At 37.9% G+C, this 22166-nt stretch overlaps 1 protein-coding gene across 20 annotated transcripts in view; it reads left to right on the forward strand.

Annotated features, from left to right (window-relative positions):
- Positions 1–8498, forward strand: part of PLEKHA5 (pleckstrin homology domain containing A5) — a 173144-nt gene extending 164646 nt beyond the window's left edge. For 12 of the 20 annotated variants that reach the window (XM_068948402.1, XM_068948454.1, XM_068948492.1 and 9 more), the window contains 5 exons: positions 570–716; positions 2107–2234; positions 3119–3264; positions 4502–4586; positions 7600–8498. In XM_068948402.1, the coding sequence (XP_068804503.1) occupies positions 570–716; positions 2107–2234; positions 3119–3264; positions 4502–4586; positions 7600–7618 (525 nt within the window). In that variant the 3' untranslated portion in view covers positions 7619–8498. Of the gene's footprint in view, positions 1–569; positions 717–2106; positions 2235–3118; positions 3265–4501 lie in introns of all 20 variants that reach the window. The other 8 variants (XM_068948429.1, XM_068948473.1, XM_068948540.1 and 5 more) reach the window with 5 other exon arrangements.
- The last annotated feature ends 13668 nt before the right edge of the window (positions 8499–22166 follow it).

A 22166-nucleotide genomic window follows, 5' to 3' on the forward strand; every position in this document is an offset into this window, starting at 1 on the left:
GATTGCACATGCAAGTGTGCTATAAATTTTGCACTGTAGAAGTAGGTTTTTATCAATCATTTTTTAATCAGGAAAAAATATTAAAAAAGTGAGTCTGATTTAAATAAGAAAAGTACTAAACCTGGATGTAACTGAGCTAAATATAAATGAAATTACAGAATATAAAGGTGATAAATAAAAGAGATGGAGCTTCTGGGAGTAAAGTACAATAATCTTGCGCAGAAGAAAAAGGTTAGACAGCCTTACTGCAAGATGTTACTGTAAGCGTGCTCCCTAAGGTATATATTACTTTATGCCACTGTTGCAGTATATTGGGCAGCTTTGAAATATACAAAAAAATTACAAAACTCAAAGGTGAGTTCTTAAAAACAATTTTGATTTTGCTTGCTGGATTGTGGTATGTATTGCAATGGAATGTCACTGAGAAAATTTGAGATCAAATGCTTAAGGTTTCTTAAGTAATTTGTTATCACATTCGGAGAGGACGATGCAAGACTCAGCCAGAACCTAGACTGTAATAACAACTTTTTTTTAATAGTAAGTGTCTGTATATCAATTTTGTTCTGCAGAGTCGAAAAAAGGATGATACTGTACCTAGTAACATAGAGAGTGCCATTAAAGATAATTTGAAACAAAATAATGACAGTCCTGGAGAAGAAACAGCACAACTAAAAGATGATGGAGCACAGGAACGTAATTCAGATTTTACTGAAGAGGTACTAAACTGTGCTTAATTGAAGGGTTCATCAGTCTATCTTACAGTAGAATATATATTTTTTTAATCACAAACAGCAGAGTGTGGGGATTTGGGCCAATTAATTTTGTTTGGAAGATTAAGCTATCTTTTTGTATGTATCAAGTGTTCTATAGAACATTTATAGTGCAAAATTGTTATCAATATCGTGCAACATATATAGTGCAAAATTGTATCAGATCTATCTGTTGCTGAGGAATTGATTTTTTTTCTTAGTCATGTGTGTAGTTTTTTTAATTTCATTTCACTTAACATTAACTCTTCATCTCTTAATTGGTGGAGAAATGATAGAATGGTCTTTAAGAGTTGCTTCTTTGAAAGCCAAGCCCATTCTGATGCATCTTTAACTAATAATCATTGATCTGTTCTTTGTATAAGATACTGCAGTATTTTTTGACAGTCATTTCTTACACCTGACTTTTGTGTGGTTGACGTCAGTGCATCAAATTCTTTAAAAGAAGCAGAAGAGAGCTGACACAGTAACTTACACATGAAGCTAGGTGGTAATTGCAGTTTGTGCTATTTGGTCATCAGATTGATGCCTGTCTCAAAATAGTCTGACTCACTTGGCAGCGTTACCTTGGTGTGTCTGGTACTGAAATGCCCTGAACGCTCAGTAAGAGCAGGCTGGCTGTGAGGAGCAAAGTTTACTGGAGCTTTTCCCACGTAATCCTTGCAATTGAATGTTTTTAAATCTGCTTGGGTATAATTTTTTCTCCCTCTTTTTCTATTCATGTTCTTTCATTAATCTCCCTTTGCTTTTCCTTTCTCTCCCTCATTTTTCCTTTTGCTTGCCTATTTTTATTTGACATTTTAAAGCGTGTTTCTGATGGATAATAGTATAAAATTAGATGATTAACATTTGTTATTCCTTATGGTTTCTTTGTCTTTAAAAGCACTTTCTACTGAGAGCCTGTTGCTTTATGTTAAGTAGTCAAATCTTTTAAAGGAGTATTACATGATATGCTACCATCGGTTGTATCTAATCAGAGCTTTAAGAGCAGCCTTCAGGCTCATCAGTAATATGTTCCAGCAGGTGGAATTTCTGTTGGCATTGTTAAGATTGGGATAGTGTGAGAATAACACATGGGCTGCAATCTAAAGAGCTCAGATACATTCTGGAAGCTATTAGGCCAAGTCCTGCTCATTGACTGTGGTATATGTTTCAGGGCAACTCTTATCAACTTGAATGGTATTGATAAAAATTTCTTAAGTTATGTAATTCTGAGTTACTAAGTATACATGATGGCAAAATTTGTCTGTTAATAAAACTATTTCCTGATACGGTGTTTCTTATCTACCACTTAGCATGTGTTACAGCTTTTTGTTTCACGATTTCAATTTTTTTATAGCTGACAAAAACTGATGATCTTTTATCAGATGCACATGTTGTATCTGACTTAAAAGAAGTGAATAATGAAGAGAAAGCAGAAAAGGAAAAGAAAAATAAATCAGGAGAAACACATGATGGTGATATAAGGTAAAAATAAAACAAGATGTGAAGGGGCTATTTTAAACTTGCGCGTTGTATTTGTTAGTTGAAAGTACTAAGCAGCTAAAGAAATACCATCATCAACACTTATAAGGTATCTTTATATGTTTGAGGGGTTTACTTATAGAGAAATCCAGTGAGAAACCTAAGCACTGTAAGGGTTCAGTAAGAGGTAATGAGTAGGTGGAATGAGTAGTATAACTGGGTTGCCCCAGTTATAGGCAGAATATGTTCATAATCCTTGCTTTGGGATACAAAAGGTGTTTAGTTATGTTAGCTCAAGCTTTGCATCATTTTATTATGAAAGCTTCAGCCAAGGTCATAGTCTACCATAGCAAGTTCTTTCTTGCTAATATTTGAGTAATCATATTTAAGAGCAGACTAAATGGCTTATTTTACACCTCATGCTTTAACTTCTACTTCACTGTTTCGGGAGATAGCAAAATTAGAGAAATACTATATATCAGATATTCCTCTTTCTCAAATATTTCTCTTTAACGATTCATAACTTCATAAATTGCATAGATTCTACAGCTGCATTATAAATCCTAAGCGAGTTTCTACATTTGGTCACCACTTTCTCACTTGTTTCACAACATCCCACTTCAGTGAAATAGGTATTGTGTAGTAGGAAACTGTGAGCATATGTGAAGGAGAGGAGTTTGGCTAACGGTACTTAGTTCTTCTTTTAAGAACCTAAATTTACAAGGTAGAAAGGTTTCAAAATACGTATTTAACTTATATTACACCATCTTGCAAGTTGCAACGTTTTTCTATTAACAGAAGAAAGCTAAACTGTAACTCCTGTACTTAGTGGTTAACACCTGAAATTAAGTTAGAGTGAATTGTAAATGCTGGGCTTTTAATATCAGCCTGCAGAGTGTGACCACAGTTACCAACCACAAACCCAAAACCCGTTTGGAAGAAAGTGAAGTAGTCAGCGTTCAAGAACAAGGAGGAATAATTTCTTCATTTGAATTAGCAGCACAGTCTTCAAAAGGAAATCAGACAACAGCAGGTATGAAAAAAAGCTTGACTGAAGCACGACTTACAAACTACATATGTAAAGTTTTATTTCATTTTGGTGATATCTTTTGATGTTCTGAAATCCTTGCAAATTGAAAAGTACTGACATAGTCTAGAAATCGAATATGTGTTTGGGTAACCTAAAGAGAAAAAGGGTTTCCTAGTGGATAACTACAGAAAGTCCAGTGTTCTGAGGCGTTAATGTAGATCTTGTGGATACATTTAATTTAGGGATGTGTATTTGCCAGAATTTCTATTGCCAGAAATTGAGTCAGATTGTAGGTTTGGATTGGAGCAAATCCTTCCATATTCATCGTGTAGAACAGCTTCTTAATCCTGGATATGTATACACTGTTTAGCCTTACCTTCTTGCTAATGGGTTGCCTCAAATACTGCCAAGATTAAAGACTCCTCAAGAGTTTCCAGTATGTCCAGTAGATTATGAACTAAAATAAAAGACCACTGTTTATTTTTTCAGAAGTAAGAAAACGTGTAGAAGCAGAAAACATTAGCCAATTGCTAATACAACTGGTGGTACGGTCTGCAAGAACCAGAAGAATAAAGCAGAATTGTTTTTGCAAAGAGAAAAAAGAAAGGATAGCATGTGGGGAAGGAGGAAGAAGGAAGACAATTTTAGGCGGTATTAGAATATTTGGTGAGGGGGGAATGGCTGCGTAAGCCAAATGCTGCAGTCTATGGATTTAAAAGGTGACCTGGACCTTTGTAGTGCAGTGAGCAATCCTTTCTGTGACTTGATAATCCAAACCAGAACTTGTAAATACGTTTTGTAATGTCAAGTAGAATAAGAAATGCGTAGTTAATCTGAGTTTAGGAGTATAAAGGTGAATCCAGAAGTATCCTGAATAATTAAATTTTACATATTCTGTCAAAATTATTCTTCCCTTTGTAACGTAAATAACACGTTAGCTTTCATATGTCCCGTTTTTGTTCCTTAGGTGTTCTACTAGTCACTTATAAGTCTGCATAATGATCTTTCTTGAGAAGAACTTAACGTTTTTCTCTGAATTGTACTCATTGTGCTGTGGTTTTTAAAAAGATCCTATTTTAAGTCTTTACATGTGTAACTTTCATTTGATTCTGCTTCTGTTTTTTATGGCTTGAAATGGTGATTTTCAAGCTTATGTTGTTATGGCTTGGAATCTTGAATTCAAGCTAATCTTTACCTGCTGAAACTGTTATTCATATTTATCTTGCTGTATGACTCACAGTGAAAGGTTTGCCTTCTTCACCAGAATCGTCGTTGTCACCAGCTCCATCTACCAAACCACAGCTCACAGAAGGATCACATTTCATGTGTGTATAGTTACAGAGAAGTACGTCTTTTTTCCCTCCCCTCCTGCCATATTCCTAATATTTTTGAGTGTATGTATTCTAGTTATCTGTCTGAGAAACATCTGTAGACAGTATTATGCAAGACAAAGATATCTGCAATGTTGAATACAAACTAACCAGAAAATAAAAAAAACAAAGCAAAACAAATGTATTGATCTCCTTGCAAGTAATGTATTCTGTATTAAAATACAAAGAGAAAGGACTAATTGGCTTATAAAGCACATACTCCTCTCATGGCAGGATGATAGCCCTTTGCTGAAATGTATGAGAGATTTAAGCTGTTACAGAGCAAGTATACAGTTAAGGTAGGAGCAGCAGTGCTCAGGTGCAAATGAACTGTAATGCTTCCTTCTGTTAGTGTAATGGGCCACAGGAGCTAGAGCTCGCTCTAAGTGATGCATAGGAGGGCATGGAATAAAGCCCCAAAGAGTTTATGGCTTTAAGACACAGATAAGGGGGTCACGATAAGTAGGAGAGGAAAAATGAGGGTGGAAGAAGTGTAACAATTACAAAAATACCTTTTTTCCCCCCTTCCCCCCACCCCCCCATACAGAGATAGCCCTACACAACTTCTCTTGCCTTTCCGTACCAGATGATTTCTTCCAGGAATCAAGTTAGAAAGCATGAGTTTGACTAGATTTACATATTCTTACCTGTAGTATTACTTACTCGATGAATAGAAGTGGAAATATAAGTAAGCATATTTGTTTATACAGGTGTTTAAAGAAACTAGTAGGATACAAATCTGAATGCTTTGGCACTTTACCAGCGTTTAAATCAATCAACATATTTTGTTGTCAGGGAGCACCTGTTTAAATAAGCTTTCTACTAAAAGAATGGCCTTTGTTTCAATGGTGATGTTAAATGTCATAGGATGATATGATTTAGGAAAAAATTTAAATCAGGAAGTTTTTGGTGATTTAGCATGGGGAGGTCTAAAATGCATTTTCCTATTTACTGTCCCAATCTATATTACCAAGCTTTAATCTTTGCAAAAATATGCTTACTATACATCATAGAGTCGTTTCTTGTATGAACTGTAGGCAGGAAACTATTTTTATTCTTTAACAAAATGGAAATTATCTTTGTCTTTTTGCCCTTTTTCATAAAAAGGTTGCATTCAGTACTGACACCTGTGTTGCTGGCTTGAACAGTTAACGCTTTTGTTCAAAAGTGCTATTACGGAAGTATTTAAAACTGATTAGTGGGACTATTTAGTTGTTATGGAAATACTGATTGTGTTAATGCTTTTTAATTTCACTATATAAATACACATTTATCATGCATCTTATTTTTAACTAGGACAAACATTACCCACTCAACTCAGTTCCAGGTCAGTAGCCTGGAACAGCACTACTGATGTCTCTCTGTAGGCAGAGCATGCCTATCTTGAAGGGGAGCAGCTTATAATTTCACCAGAAACTCTTTACCAGTTGCGTCAAGTTGCTCCCAGCTCTTGTCATCAGCTCCAGTGATCAGATCCACAAATTCATTTTTTTAAATATTTATGCTAAATCTGAGATTAGCAAAGGTGAAGAGCTGGTATAGTGATCAGCTCTGTAGCTTAATGCCCAGCCCTTGGCATCCCACGGTGTTATGTATCTTCGCTGATAGCACTGTAGCTATAAGCGAAGTTGAAGTTTGGTTCTGCACACAGAACATCATTGCTCATGACAAAATAACGCATCCCTGGGCTGGTACTTGTAAAAGTCATGCTCTCCTTGTACGCACCTCGCTGTAGCGGAACAAGGATTTCAGAAAGTTAAATATACCGCTTTTGGCGGTTTTGTATTTGAACAGAGCTGGAAAAACTATTCAGCTTTTGTGCACATACATTGCAAACTTCCTAATTACACTCGATGCCTCTGTTAATTGTTTGGAGCTCCAGAACAAATGGATGCCATGAGCTGGGCCTAGTATACCTAGGAGATACATGAATGTAGTCTGCTAGTCTGCAGTGTTTCCTGCCCTTGGCCTTCTGGGGCCGTCATCCCAGCACCTCCAGCGCTTTGCTGGAGGGGAAGTCTTTTCAAGACTTGGTCTCTCTCAAGGGCAAGAAATCCTATGCAGCGGAGGGAACATCGGAGCTCTGGGATCAGTCCTGTTCTTACCAGACCCAATTTTTCAGGAGGCATCTGGAAAATGTATGGTAGATTTCAGAGAATAATGAGGCAATACCTATATTTAGCTTTTATGGTCAATTAGTAAAATGATACTCTTGGCACAATGCCGGCAGAATTTGGCATAGGAAATGGGTGATATAGGATATTCTAGGACTAAGAAAAAATGCATTAACATAAAGCTACTTTCTTTGTCACAGCTCTTGCATTGCAGAGACAAATTTAGGTGTGTACTACTGACGTTGTTACATTTTCAGCAATGCATTTACATGGAATAATGGAGCGATAATGAAATTTTATACAGCACCTGGATCCAAAGCTCAGAAACATTTTTACTAATGAACTGTTAAAGTTATTTATAGAAGTCCTTTCAGCAATTACCAAAATGCAGCTAGCTCTGGGTGGAGTCCTACTGCAGAACACCTTACAGCTACACTCCCATTACAGAATAGCAAATGAATAATACTGAATCCATTTTCAAACCTTGTCTGTCATTTGTGAAAGCAATTAAGGTCTTTGCCATTACTGATTTCATATGAAGAACACTTGGATATGGCAATGTGCAGTAGGATAAAACTCTTGGAGTAAACTGTTTTTCATATAGAGATGTGTACACTTGAAAAAAAAAAAAAGGTTTTATTTCTTGCTGTCAAAGTATTTTGACAGCCTTAATCATGAGGAAAATTATTTTGAAAACAACTTAATTCTAAGATACTTTATTATGTTATACATTGTTGATAACTATTGCTAGGGTGAGGTCAGAAATTCCATGCTGTGTGTAATCCCAGGAGTTTCTTTATGCAATATTCCGTTGTTGCTAAAATAGAGTAACTTAATCTATGTCTGTCTTTCAGCACTAACGGCTTCTGTTGAAACAATTGATGCCTGAGATGTATGGACCTGACCTATGGAAATGTGAGAAGATATTGTACAGTATATTTTAAATCTATGAAATTCATAGTTCTGATGCTTTTTGGCCACAGAGCATCATTTTATCACTTCCTGGAAAATGTTTATTCCAAGAGAGCTTTAAATGGCCCATACGTACACTCAACCTTCAGATTGTTCTCCTGATACCAGCTTGCTGCTATGATTTCTGTGCACATAAAATAAAGGTTCTTTTTAATGTCCAGCATACAGTTAGAACTTTATTTGAAATTTTCCTGAATTTAGTGTTCTTTTCATTATGGATCATAGAAATTTGCTTTTTGCTTCTTTTAGATACATAATAAATCAGTTAATTTTACATATCACCACTAAACCTTGTTTTACACTTTTTAACGCTGCAAAGTATTGTTTTAACATGTTATTTGTAAAAATTTTTATATGTATAAATATATATATACATATAGATATATTTAAAATGTGCCATTTTTATTATTGCTTAGTAAAATATGTCCTGTTTCTGCTGTAATTATTTCTTAGTCAGGTTGCAATGTCAGCAGTTACTGCCACACTTCTGTCAACATACACATTAATGTTAGTGCTTTTTTTTTTTTTTTCTTAAATAAAATGGAGTGTAGGTATTTTGAGGTACTGGGCTTTTCCTTTGTTGGGTTAGGGTGTGTACAGCAATAAGCAGGTTTTGAATCCAGTACTTAGTTTGTGTACAAATGTAATTATGTTCATTGTGTATATATTATACAATGAGCACAGCTGATGTAAGTATAAGAAGCTGCTTATTATTGTTCAAATGCAAATGTTCATATCTCATTTCTTTTATATCATATTAAATAAATGTTGATGTTCTTAAGGACTTGTACGGTTAGTATTTTTTCCAGCAGACAGCTGTCATAATGGTGTGTTCCACCTCTTGATGTGGGGAATGCAACAGTTCTTATCTCACTGGCGACACCACCTATCAACCAGCGTAGCAGTGACAGACTTTTAAGAGATTCCAGTCTTCCTCTACGGGAAAGAACAAGGCTGCAACACAGAACACAGACAACTTGAAACTGAGACGCAAGAAATACAGGTTCAGCTCCTGACTCTCCCAGGCTTGTATCATGTCATTGGGTTAATCACTTAGTCATTCTGTGCCTCCATTGCCTGCCTGTTTACCTGAGAGGTAATAGCCTGTCTCACTGGGGTGTGGTGAGAAGTAATTCAGTATTTGCAAATGCTGAATGCCACGTTCAGTAGGGTTAGGGAGAGAAGTATGATGATTCCTTGAGGCTTTGACATCTGCAAAGCATCTTTCAGGAAGCAAAAGAAAACCTGAAATAATTTGTCAGATGTCATCATGCTACAGATGTTACTAGCCTCACTTTTCCATCTCGCACGGCTGTCTGAATTTGCCAGAGACCAAAGAGGCTTAGAAAAGAATGATGAAAAATGAAAAGATTTAAAGGGAAAGCTTTTGAATCTAGGATATCAAGATAAGAAATCTTTTAAAGATTTAAGCAACTGCTCTGTGCTTCCATGCATGTGTGTGCCATAAGTGGTAAGGAAAGTTTCATAAGAAGAGTGCCAGCTCCCGTTGTGCTTTTTTTTTTTTTTCTTTCCTCCATTATATAAATCATATCCTGTTAAAGTTCATCTGAAGGTACTGGAGACTACAGAATTCACTCTGCTTTTCTATGAGAGCCCGGGTCTGACATGCAGTTTGAAATTAACTCTTTATCACTACCCCTATAAAATAGGAGGTTGTATTCCTCTTACTCTTCTGCCACTCCCAGCTCTGCTCTCAGTTCCTCCTGGGGTGCTTTGCCACGCAGAGACATAAAGTACGCTGCCTATCTGTCATTTTTTACTTTTCTTTGAAAAGTCAAGAAATAGGAGGCAGAACTTAGCAGCAGAGCTTGGAGGGTTATAGTGTAAGGACTGGCTGAAGGAAGGATGAATCATGATGCACACAGAGAGCATCCAGCTGACAATTTGGCCAGATAGCCTTTCCTCCTTTATTGGAACAGTAGCCCCAGATTAGTCCATCCACACATCCAAGGCTGAGTGAGCACAAGGAGCTTGATTTTTTTTATAGCTCAACCAGCTAAGATTTAAGTTCACCGGCACCACTGAAATACCTGAGGCAAAGCAAAGCAAATACAGCACACCCTATTCTCTCTCTAAACTTTAAAAGAGATTCTTTCACCTGTCAGTCTTTGCAGTCTCTTCTTGTCCTTGCTGTCAAGAGAAGAATTGCAGTCAGTTGAGGAAAGAATGACTAAGTGGTTTTTGGACATTTATGGAGCATGTCTGTGTTTAAGGGAGTTGCTAGTTTGATATACCTGCAAAGCAGGTGCAATTTATCCTGAGATTGGGACGAACTGTCAAGTTTTTGCAGGTATAATTGTTGGCAAAGGCAGCAAAAGTAGACGATACAGGAATGCGGCAATACTCATAGACTATAGTTTTGCTTCCTGTGGGCACTTGTAGCAAAGATTTGAAATTTCACTGGGTGCTCTATCTTTTGTCTCTTATGGAAAAAATGTATTGCTTTGTGTTATCACAGAGCATCTTCTGTCTCTTACCTCATCAAAATAATTCATCCCAGTGGCCATGCTCCTGAGTTATAGAAATAACAAAATGCTGATACTGTCAGCTTTCAGACATCTATTTTATGTTTGTATCTAGGGTATTTTTATATTTCTGATTGATTGCTTTATTGGCTATTGCACTGACACTTGTATATACAGAATATGTGCTTCTTTTCCAAAAGTAGAGTCCTTAGGAATAATGCAACACATTCTCTACAGATGTTCATGCTCTTCAGAACCAATTACATCTATTTTTGTCTTTTGTTCACCATTTGCATTGTTCCAAGACTACTACAGAATGTGATTCTTAAGTCCCTTAATAAAGTGACATTACTCAAAAAAGTTTTAGTTGGTGTCTTGGCAGTTTTTGTGTGTGAACTGTTGTGGACTGACTCACAGAGAAAGAACTCATCGGGCATTTGAAACCCAGTCCTTGTGTCTGTTACTACTGAACAGGGAAAAGTAGTCTTCAGTTGAATAAAAATTTTCTTACAAATAAATCTATCATAAAACTAGTACAGTAAGGTCTTATTCTCAGGCAATCAGAAAAATTAAAATTAAAAAGAACAAAATAAAATTAAAAACCAGGAGTACCTACATGAAGAACGTTAATGGTTTGCATTGTCAGTAATAGAGTTACAGGATTCTGTAGCATATGGGCTGGTGGGTTATATAGTATCCTGAGAGAGTAGAGCAGCACAGTGAAAGATCTTTAATCAGTGGTTGTGCTGGTCTTACCCCAAACTTTGCATTATAGTGTAACAATGAGGTACTTTGTTCTTTTTTTAATAAAACAAACCATAAATAGTACTCATTCAGATCTCGGAAACAGGTCACCCTGTCTATTCTGTACTATAATTTTTTGTCCCTGTAATCCTGGATTCTGCTGTACTTATTTTATGAAGTTATTCTGAGGTAGACTCATTTTATTTCCGTTTGAATCCTCAGTTAAAATGTGATTTTCCATCATTTAGAAAGTTGACATTTAAATGGCCTATGAACAAATTGCCTATACCTGGCCTTAATAATATATCTGGAGCAACTTAATTTAACTTTTTTAAGGATGCACGTGAAGATAACAAAGCAACATCTGGCCTTCATTTTTTCTGAAGAACGCTATATATACTTGCAGTTATATCCTTGGAGCTGTTTAGCCTCTCCATATGGGAACACTGAAGAAGCTGCTACAAAATAAAATGGAATATGCTGGTGGCTGAAAGCAAAGGTTTGGCCCAAAATGAAGGCTAAAAGCAGCTGCTTTCTACTTGACACGCACAACTTGTTACCCAGCTGTTCCAGATGTGTCAATATTCAAATATTACTTGTGGAAATAAGTTTGGGGTATTTTTATGTGATGTTTCTCCACTCTGTCATACACCAAACAAAATCTTTTGAGATCTATCTAAATGTATTAGATAGCTCCTGCTGTGAAACTGTAAGCATCTCTTCACTGTAACTGTGGGTAAGTAACATCATTAGGAGGGCTGCTAATTGGTTCATGTGGCGGTCTTTCTACGGATGTGTTTAAGAAAAGTATTTAGGCCGGGTTAGCTTCTGTTTGGGATAAAAGAAAATGCTGGAAGAAAATGGTGCTGTTTGCAGTGGACTCCTGTAGAGTGTAACAGGACAAAAACAGATGTGATCTCATTAACTTCTTTATTGCTGAAACCAAACCTAAAATACAGAATGAATTTTTTGTCAAATTCTATCCAGATCCCTGTTCAATGGAAAAGGAATACTTCAAAGAGTTTGAGACTAAAAATGGAAACACCCTGTTTCTCTTTTGAAGGCAAAATCGGTATTACTAAGAATTGAAGACCCTGCAGGTTGAAGTTCATTTGTAGAAGCAGTGCAATCTTCTTAAGACCTAGAGACTTGGTCACTGAGAATTTCCAAAAAATACTAATCCTCATCTCTCGCCTGGTGTTTCTCCTGAATCACAGCGAGGTGACTGCTGCTGTTCAGAACTCTCCTCTGCAACTTTAAATCCACTCTCAACTCAACATGTAAAATCTTCTGCATAACTTGTATAGAGAAAAAAAATGCCTTTCCCGTACAACAGCTGTCCCTGTGTAAGAATAGGGCCAGTTGAATCCAGGTCACCAATGTTTAGCTTCAGCTTACAAAAACTGTGGGGCTCAGCATCTTTGAAAAAATGAGGCTCAAAGCATACCATGAGGCACCTACTTTTTCCAAGTAACTTGCTGCAAATAAAATGATGTATAAGTCTCCTTTATTTTCAGCAATAGATTCTGTTTGCAAGAACAAAGTTGTTGGTGTTTTCTGAAGTATTAGCCACGTTGTTGAACATTGTTAGGTGCAAACAAATACATAAGAATTTGAGAAAACCGTCATTAATTTCAAAGTGATTGTAAAAGATTGCAAAATTCAACACCTCTAAACTCATAAAAATCACCTTTTAATATGAATTTCTGCTCAGTCTTGACACTAATTATATGTGTAACTGACTGCATTATGTTTTGCACAACTTTTTTTTGATAAAGTCCTACTCACCAACAAGAACATGTTTCAGATTCTTTTACCTTTAAAGAAAAGTGTGGTTTTTTTGTATTTTCATGTTCATCTACCAGTTTTGGGGACTGCCATTGGTGGCTGCTGCATTTTCTCTTTTTTAACATCGTAATGGTTTGATCTGGACAGATACAAAAAAAGACAGCTGAACTTTCTGATTAATAGCTTCTTCCTGGTGTTTGTGACTGATGATACTTTGATTTCTTGCTGTCTGGAGACTGTTTCAGAGACTTTACATGTGCAGGGGCAGTTACTGTACTAAAGCAAATATGTGCATGAGTGAGGACTAGTTGAAGTTGTCATTTCTTGAGCTAGGAGATTGCCTGGAAGCCTGGAATTTTGATGGAAAGAGCCTTTGAACAATGTTTTGGTCTATTTTCTTAGCCCATATCATTGTATCTATAATATTTGCAACGACTATTTTTTGTACCACTATGTCTACAGATAATAATTTTTTAATAAAGGAAAAAAGCTTGGATAATGTGTGAGGTACTGGTCACTGTTATCAAGGTAGCAGGCGTGAGTTAAAATAACCATTTAGTTTGTACTAGCGAAGGGGAACTGGTTAATACTCAAATGAATTGCAACATTGGGAAAATGATAATTGCTGATATAATCTGATTATTTTCATGTATGGGAAGGTAACTACTCTGAACTCATATAGCATTTGTTTAAAACTTTTATTTCATGATTTTCATAAAGCTATTCCATAGCACGTAATCAGTGAAATACAACCTAGCAAATCTCCTCCTCATTTCTGTTGTCTAGAACTTAGGACAAAGAAGAGCAGAAGTCATGACACTTTGGTTCATTTTTACCTCACTAAAATTTTGTGGAGCCCTAGAAGCACAGTCAGGGCATGTTTGTGAAAGGTAGGAGTCCAAAGCCTTGGACTCAGGGAAGTGCTCGGCTGTGAGTTATCATACAATTCTCCCAGTATATCCAGTTCCAGGCTAGAGCACTTCCAGTTATTTCACCTTTGAACAGAATCCCAAACTTTTGTGGTATTTCTGGACAACTAATCATAGGTAGTCTGAGAGATCTAAGATCTTTTTACAGCTGATGGCTCTAAACTATTAGGAGAATGTTTATACAAAGGAGCAAATTCGAGTTCAAGTCTAAACACTCCAGACTTTCTAATCAATTACGAAACTCTCCGATACTGTCTCTGCGTCTTTGAATGCAGCAAACTGTTTTTTTCTTCTGCTAGTCGGATGGCCTCTTCCTCCCTCTACCCAGTTGGGGTATCTGATGTTGATTTTAAAGGTTTCCAGCGAGCTGGATTTGTGTTCCACAACTGCTGCCAACAGTTTTGCTGCAATAGGAGGCTTCTCTTCCCTTTTTCACAGTGAAGCTTCCACTAGAAACAGATTCACTGGTTTGTGCCACAAAAATAGTATTATTGCCTGTTGGCTTTAACACAGAAGCAGCCAGTCTTAACTTCTTTGCAGTATCTGCGCTGGAGAAGTAAGTTGCATTAACAGGGGAAGCAGAAGATGAAGGGCGTGAACGTTATCAGCCCAAGTTCAAGTACTCAACCGGAAGGACCTGAGAAGAACAAAGTTAACCTAGCAGCAGCAGCAGCAGCCTGCTGCTGCTTTCCCGCCTTAGCTTTCCTCTTTTTTCTCTCTGCCTGTGCTTTTGTCCTCATGGCGTGGTTACTATTGTATAGTAGCTTTAAGGGATGAAAGCAAATGATTGCTGATGGGTGACATGATAGCACTTTAAACGGGAATGCAGATTGGTTCCGATACCAAGCAATATAGTAACCCAGACAAAGCAAGTGGAGGTAACACAATAGGCTTAGACTGATTGCCATAAGCAGAAGTGACTGGCAAAAGAAACTCTGTGATACACAAATGCCAATACATGTTTAAAAGACCCCAGATGTTAAAATAACCAGAATTATCAAAAATCCTGTGGTCTGGGAAACTGCCTAACTTGCAAGCTGTCCAGATGCAGCACAAGCCACAGCTGACCTGTCATTCTAGTAATGTTTAGTATCTCATTCTGTTCTGACTTTCTGGGAATCTGGGTGCTGAGCACGCGCAGGAAATCTGGGATTACAAACTTGTCTGAACTTTTCACTGCTAGACATTAACATGCGTATGCAGCAGCCGGTATGTAAATGATGTTATCTGAGCTGCTTTATGCATGTGTTGCCAGGATAAGAAAGGAGATTATTTCATTGTGTGAACTAATTACCTGTGAAGAAAAATTAGAGCCTTTTTAATGTCAATGCCAGGCTATATTTTTATTAACCTTCATACTCAATGATCCACTGTTGTATTTTTCTTGTGTATTTTCAAATATTAAGGGCTTGATCCTTTAATCTAAATGAAAAAAGTCCCTAGTGCGACTTGGCATAAATAGGTTTCTTTGCAGGGTTGTAGCTGCATTTCAGAGCCCTCCTCTGCCCACAGAATAGGCTTGCTTCACTAACCACGCCGACAAAATGACTTTTAAGTGCCATGGGATTGCTGCTTAATCGTGCACAGTAACTGTTAAAAGATAAGTGATCATATTAAATTGGAACTGCAGGACAAATTACTGCAACACAGAAGAAGTGTGTCCTCAGCCTAATCTGGAGTCATGTACAACCAAGGCAACAGAGTTCACGTTCTTGTAGCAGGCCTGAGTCCAAACGGGAACAGCACCGTTGGCTTCAGGTGAACAACTTGTATGATTAAAAGTTACATATGCTCATACTGCAAACATTGCAATGTGAGATAGGATTTGTGCAAGAATCTGATCTCTTGTGGTTACTACATCTCATCCGAAATTCAGCGTGTTGCTCATTAATACTATAATTAGGTGAGGGAGGAGGGGAGTAAGTCTGAAATATGTCATGCTTTAGTATTGCATAGTTTTTAAATTGACGTGTATTTTATCATACTTGCTCAAGCCTGATATAAAATGGGTTGTTTAGATTTGTACATATGTTTTAGAAAAGAACATAAGTGGCTGATAAAACCAAGTTGTATATAATGGGTGTGAATGTGTATGCAATATGCCAAAGCAAGTTACCACAGCACGGTGCAGGTGGTGGATTGAGATCACTCAGTGGAACAAAAAGAAAGAAAGAAAGAAAGAAAGAAAGAAAAAAGAGTCCCCAAATCTTACTATATTAGTATGAAAAAGAGCTCTAAGATGTATGCTAGTGTAACAAAACTGAAAGATGAGTGTCTGATGACCATTGATCCAGCACTTAATTCACTTCAAAATAAATCAGGAGGAGGGGGAATGTTTTTTCAGAGTCCCATTTTAAACTAGCTGCTTGTCTACCTTTTTATGTGGCACTTGAGGTTGTGAGAGAAACTGGGAAGTGAATATGGCTGAGGAACGTTTGTGTAAGGTCAGGAAATGAGGGCTCAGGGTAGCAAGCAGCAGAGAAACCGTGGCTTGAGGGGAGGCCAAAAGGATTTTCCTCAAAAGAAACAAGGCAGAAGTAGGTGATTGTTTTTACAGAGCTGATACCCTGATACATTACAGTGCCTGAATTACACTTACTGTATAATATATGCCTCCTCATGGTGCCTCTCATGCACCAGAATAGCCTAAATTGTATAGTTTTCTCAACTTAGAATCGTTCGGTTTTATGTGAAAGACATGTCTGTAGACATGAACCGTTACAGGAGACAGTACATTTAAAATTAGATCTCTTTCACCTTGCTCTAAAGTGCACTATAAAAATGTCTCCTATGTTTTCTCAGCTTTAAAGAAACTAAATCCAATTTTCACCAAGATGAAACAAACACTTAGCACTGCCAAACCCAACTAGAAATGCATCTATAAAGACGATAGTTCTGATAAATTGTCCAGTTCAGTGTAACATAATGCCAAGCCACTGCCATTTTTTCCTGACATTAGGCCTCTGCAGTAGCAGCTTACTAATAATTTATACTGCCACATTTTCCTACTGTCTTCCAAGTAGTATAGGTGATTATTTTGGGTTACTGAACTGTCTAGGAAAAGGGTATTTGGCCCAGCTCTATTGAGAACAAGTCCACGTGCATGTATAACAACAGCTATCACTGGAGGGCTTCAAGGAAAGACGACTGTGCCTCAGAGCAATCCACGAGACTCTCTTATGCCCGTTCTAACCATGGTTAAATTGACGCATAACGAAAAGATAAAATACTTTGCCTGCTCCTACATAGTCAATTGCTTAGTGAGTCTGTGAGCAACTAAGCTGGGAATAGACTTCAGGAGGGGGAATCCCCGCTTTGCCTATTAGAAGACATGCAGCACATCTGCAGGGCATGCCATTGGGGCATTAAGCTAATTTAGGATTTAGGTCTTCGAATTCTGCAATGTGTTCCAGGGTACCTGAGAGAGGGACCCTCTGAACTATTTAAATTCTAAATTATTGAAGGGTCACAGTGCAACTTGGGATCGCCCCAGTGATACGTGCTGAATCCTGATCTCTGACAGCCCATGCCTGCTGGCAGCCATTCTCCGTAGACCACCAATACCAGGATTTGCTAGAAGTTCCTCAGAACTCTTCAGTCCTGGGCTACGTTTGATGTTCTGGTCCCACTGAGGTCCATGGGAATCTTGCCACCAACACCAGAGAGACCAGACCAATTGTAATACCAGAAAAGGCTTGCACAGTTAATCTGAGAGCACACGTCTCTGAGGTTTTCGTTTGCAATAAAGGTTGTTGTTGCAAGATGGGATGTAAAGTGTTCAATCTTAATTTCTATTCCATTAGCGGTAATCAGCATGACCATGATGCAAGTTTCCAAGCGTTCACGTTTATATTTCCTAGTGTGTCAAACAAATAATACTGGAATTCAGCCAACCTGTGCAAAGTCAGGAAGTACCTTACTTTCTCCTTCCTTGTTTACATTATGACAGTCATAGCCATGCAGCAATCATTTTCTGTCACTTCTGTAAAATAAAAGCTTCACTGTGAATAGAACAGTCTCACAAGTCCCCAGAACCGGTGCTTGCAGTGCTCATGGTGTGGCAGTCGGCCTGGGTGGCACGCTGCCCAGTTGCAGCAGGAAAGGCAATACATTTACTTCCAAAGGAACGGCCAGAGCTCACCAGATAAGATCTCAGCATTGCCATAGCATCACCCCAATCTGCTGATACTGTCACAAAACTCTCCCAACCTCTTGCCCCAAAGCTGCCATGTTAAGCATCACAGCATACACACACTGGCCTGTGACAGGGAGATAGCAGGAGTGACAGTTGTTACATCCAGGGTCTTGGATTGCAGAATGTGCTAGTATTTGTATCTGTTTTCTGCAGATTACTGCCTTCTGTTACAATGCAACTTTGTTTCCAGAGAAAGGGGGATCTAGGAAGACTAGGTCAAGACAGATGAACGAGAGAGTAAGTGTGGGGGGTACAGCTGGGGAGGGGGGTGCACTTTTGCTAAATCGTAACCATATGCCAGCTTCAGAAGGCAAGAGTGGGGAAGTTCGCACAGTAAAACGGAGGAGATTTGATAAGCAGGCATTCCCCTGGCTCTGTTGTCTTCGGTATGCCGACAGGCAGGGCAGTTCCTTTGGCACAGAATTGCTGCCACGAGCTGATGAAGAGCTTTTCAATCCCTGGGCTTCCCGGTGCTGTCATGACAACGGCTACTTTCTTGGTCCTGCTGAAGCCCCTTTTCACATTCAGTGAATGCTTTGCACAGAAAAGTAGGTTGTTCTCATCAGTCTCCCTCTTTCTCGCTCTGAGATTTGATTGATTGAGAATAGGGAGGGACGCTGTGCTTCTTTGGACTTGGCTTATTTTCCATGAACATGACAGATCCTTGGTCTTACAGGAAAGGCTAGAAGAGCTACAAATTGGAAAGATCATTCTAGTAGTTCAGAAGATAAATATACTACCTATAATAAGTATTTGTGACTAATGACGATAAAGTTGTCCTTCTGGTCTTGTAATTGTTAAATTAGTGTGGATAACTTTGAGTATGACTTCTGCTGCTCAGTGAATACCGTAATAATAGAAAGACTAGTATTTTGATGCAAAGCTGAACTTTTCTGAAATTCAAGAGTTCATATATGATAGTGCTGTATATCTCCAGCTGTGTCATAAACATTCCACATGACTTAAATTTTTCTTGTAACATTAGCAGAGGAGTGGGGAGAGAAGAGGAATAAGAAGAATAGTCCAGCTGTTAAGGCTTTGGGAAATCTAGGGTTTGGGATCCTGCTCCATTACCACATCTAACTTAAGGCTGACTTCAGACTGTGTGATAAATGCCTCTCTCAACATTAACCAATCTTCCTTAACTCTCTAGCATGCCGAGATCTGGCAGTCATGGAGAATACATAGGCTCAGTTGCTCATCACTTTTAATTTCATGGGCCTTAGCAGGACCCTACATTTTTCATCCATGCTATCACATGAAATCTGAATGCAGTCATTAGTCTCTCAGGCTGCATGTAAACCTACCTGCTGGGACTCACTACTGGTCTCATAGTCATGCAGCTCAGCCCAGCTTCTGTGGCCTGATAAGGCTTCCTTTCCTCTTTTCAGAAATCATGGTAGAGGGCATGGCAGGTTTGAGTGTGGGTTTCACGCCCATGTGGAGCTGGGACAAAGCCAGGGTATACGCTTAGATCTGGGAACTCAGAAATATTTATTGTTTCTGCAGCTTTGACATGGCTTTTGTCTCTGTATAACAAGAATAATTTCTCACCTTCACAGAATCACAGAACGGTTGATGTTGGAAGGGACGTCCAGAGATTGTCTAGTCCAACCCCCACTGCTAAAGCAGGGGCAGCTAGAGCAGGTTGCTCAGGGCTGTGTATAGTCAGGATGTGAATATCTTCAAGGATGGATACTCCACAACCTCGCTGGGTAACCGGCTCTAATGTTTGACCACCTTTACAGTGAAAAAACTTTTTCTGTTGCTGAAATGGACAATATTTCAGTTTGTGCCCATTGCTTCTCGTCCTTTCACTGGATAGCATTGAGAAGAATCTAGGTCCATCCTCTTTAGACCCTCTCATCAGCTGTTTATACACATTAGTCAGATCCCCCCTTAGCCTTCTCTTCTCCAGGCTAAACAGTCCCAGCTCTCTCAGCACCTCCTCACGTTTCAGATGCTCCAAGCCCTTTGCTGGATCTGCTCCAGCATGTCCATGTCTCTCTTATACTGGGGAGGGCAGAACTGTTGTTGAAACTGTTGTTTCATCTGTTGTTCACATGAAAAAGTTAAGAGACTCTTAAAAAATATATATATATATATTATGTGTATATATATTATATATATATATTATGTGTGTGTATATATATATATATGTAAAACTAGATTTCTGTATGGCAGCTTTCATTTAAATTTTATAAAATACAACTGTGAAAAAATTAAGATTGTTCTATGAAACAAACCCATATTCTAGACATGACCGCAAATTGTAAAAGGGAAGTTTTAAAGCAGTCCTAGAAGAATGCTGAAAAGTTGCTGTATACTTGTACTCCTTCCAAGCTGTGATTTGTATTTAATTAGCATTCAATTCATTATTCATTTCTGTTTAGTTGTAATGCTTACACACTGGTTTTGCAACATGTAAGATCTTGATTACTCTTCTGGTTTTAAAAAGAATCTCAGTGCAGTGTGCTCAAAGAAAGACTTTTTAACTGACCTCACATCGACTTTAGGGAAAAAAAAAAAAACTACCGATTTATAGACTAGTGTGCTCCTGCAGAATTGCCCCCTCTGTTGGAGTAACCTACCCATGTCAATTGTAATGTTCTGTAGTAATTGACCTGAAGAAAATAAATGGAGGTACTGGTAGCAATTCTGTACTGGTGGTTGGGTGCATACCTTCATTTAAAACTGGAATACAGCTCTGTTTTGCATAAGAATGCTGAAAACACGCATCCTTCAAATTAATAGCATGTAAAGATTCTTTAATCTGGAAGTAAATATGTTAATTATCTTTGGTTAAAATTAATCTAAATTGCACCCTTTAAGAATGTTGATTCTTCTGAGATGCAAGAATGTTGGCCTTCTTTTATTGAAAAACAACAAACTGTGCCAAGTAAAATAATGTATACGAGGAAATACAGGGTACTTTGGGATAAGGAGAAAATGTCTCTCTGATACTTTACATAGATGTATTGGGCAAATCATAATATACATGAAAAATATAGGCAATATTCATGACAAAGAGGTGCTCTATTTGCTTGTATAGTATTACATGCACTATTGTTTTATCTATTAATATGATGTACTGCATTACCTATTTAAATTTTCTAGTGCAGCATTTGGAAAACTTTCTGAATAGATTCAAAGAAGAGCACATCTCATTTTTAGCTTCTGGCACAAGATGACAGGATTAATACTTAGATAGATATACCAGTGTAAAAAATATTGCAAGTCATGTTTGCTTTTGAAGCAAATTCTGAGTTGGTTCTCAGTGGTGCCAATAATACTCATACTAAGAGTTCATCTAATACTCAACTAATAGCTCATCTTAGCTACATAGTACCTATTTTAAATTCTGTGTTTGTTTGGGTTTTTTTGCAACAGCTTATAAACCCTATAAATGAAAAGCATTATGAGGCATTCTAATTCCTTGAATTTAAAGCCACATAATATTTCACTTATAAGGAATCTTCATGTTTTCTTACTTGTTTTGCTTTTTGCATTTGTTTTCCTTCAGTATCATGTGGTAGCAAATTTAATGTTACTGTAGACTTTAAAGAAGAGGTTTTATGTATTTGTAATGTATCTGATTCCTTTTGATTATATCACAGTGTCTATGGAAAGTGGGCTTCCTCTTACTATTTGTACTTATATACAACTTAACACAAAGATGCCCTGGGTTTTCAGGGTGTTATGGTAGTATAAACGCAATATAATTGATATTAGAACGTGTTTTTGGATAACCTCCAGAACGATAGAATGGGGTTTCCCATTCCTGAACCAGCTATTAATTCTTTTTGTAGCCCTCGTGATTTTTAAATTTCTCTGTTCCTTGTTTTTCCCATTCCCCAAATGGGCATAGTTACATTTAACTGAGCTGTCTGGAGTTTTCTCAAGTTTCATGATCCAAGATCACCAGAACGCCATTTAATTTTTTTCTCCTAGTTACCACTGAAATTAGCTCTCTGGTCTAGCTCATGGCATGAATTTCACAGCCAGCTGTGCAGGCCCAACAGAAGGGGCAGTGTGTCATCAGGAGAGCTGTAACAAAACATGGGCAAGGGAGGAGGCGGAAGAAGGACCCTAGCAATATTGCCACAGAGTGTTTTGTAACGCTAGTCTACAGCCTCAGCTTTGGGTCACAGCCTAATGGGGCTATAGAAGAGGGACTCTAGGCAAACATGCATTCCCAGCAGGCTTCCTCGAACCAACCTAACTGAGACGTGATGTTTCTTATGGTCATTGCCCTGCTTTCTAAACAAATATGGGGAAAGATTAAAGGCAACTTTAAAAAGAAAAAG

This window comes from Struthio camelus, chromosome 1 (genome assembly GCF_040807025.1).
Source record: "Struthio camelus isolate bStrCam1 chromosome 1, bStrCam1.hap1, whole genome shotgun sequence".
NCBI lineage: Eukaryota > Metazoa > Chordata > Aves > Struthioniformes > Struthionidae > Struthio > Struthio camelus.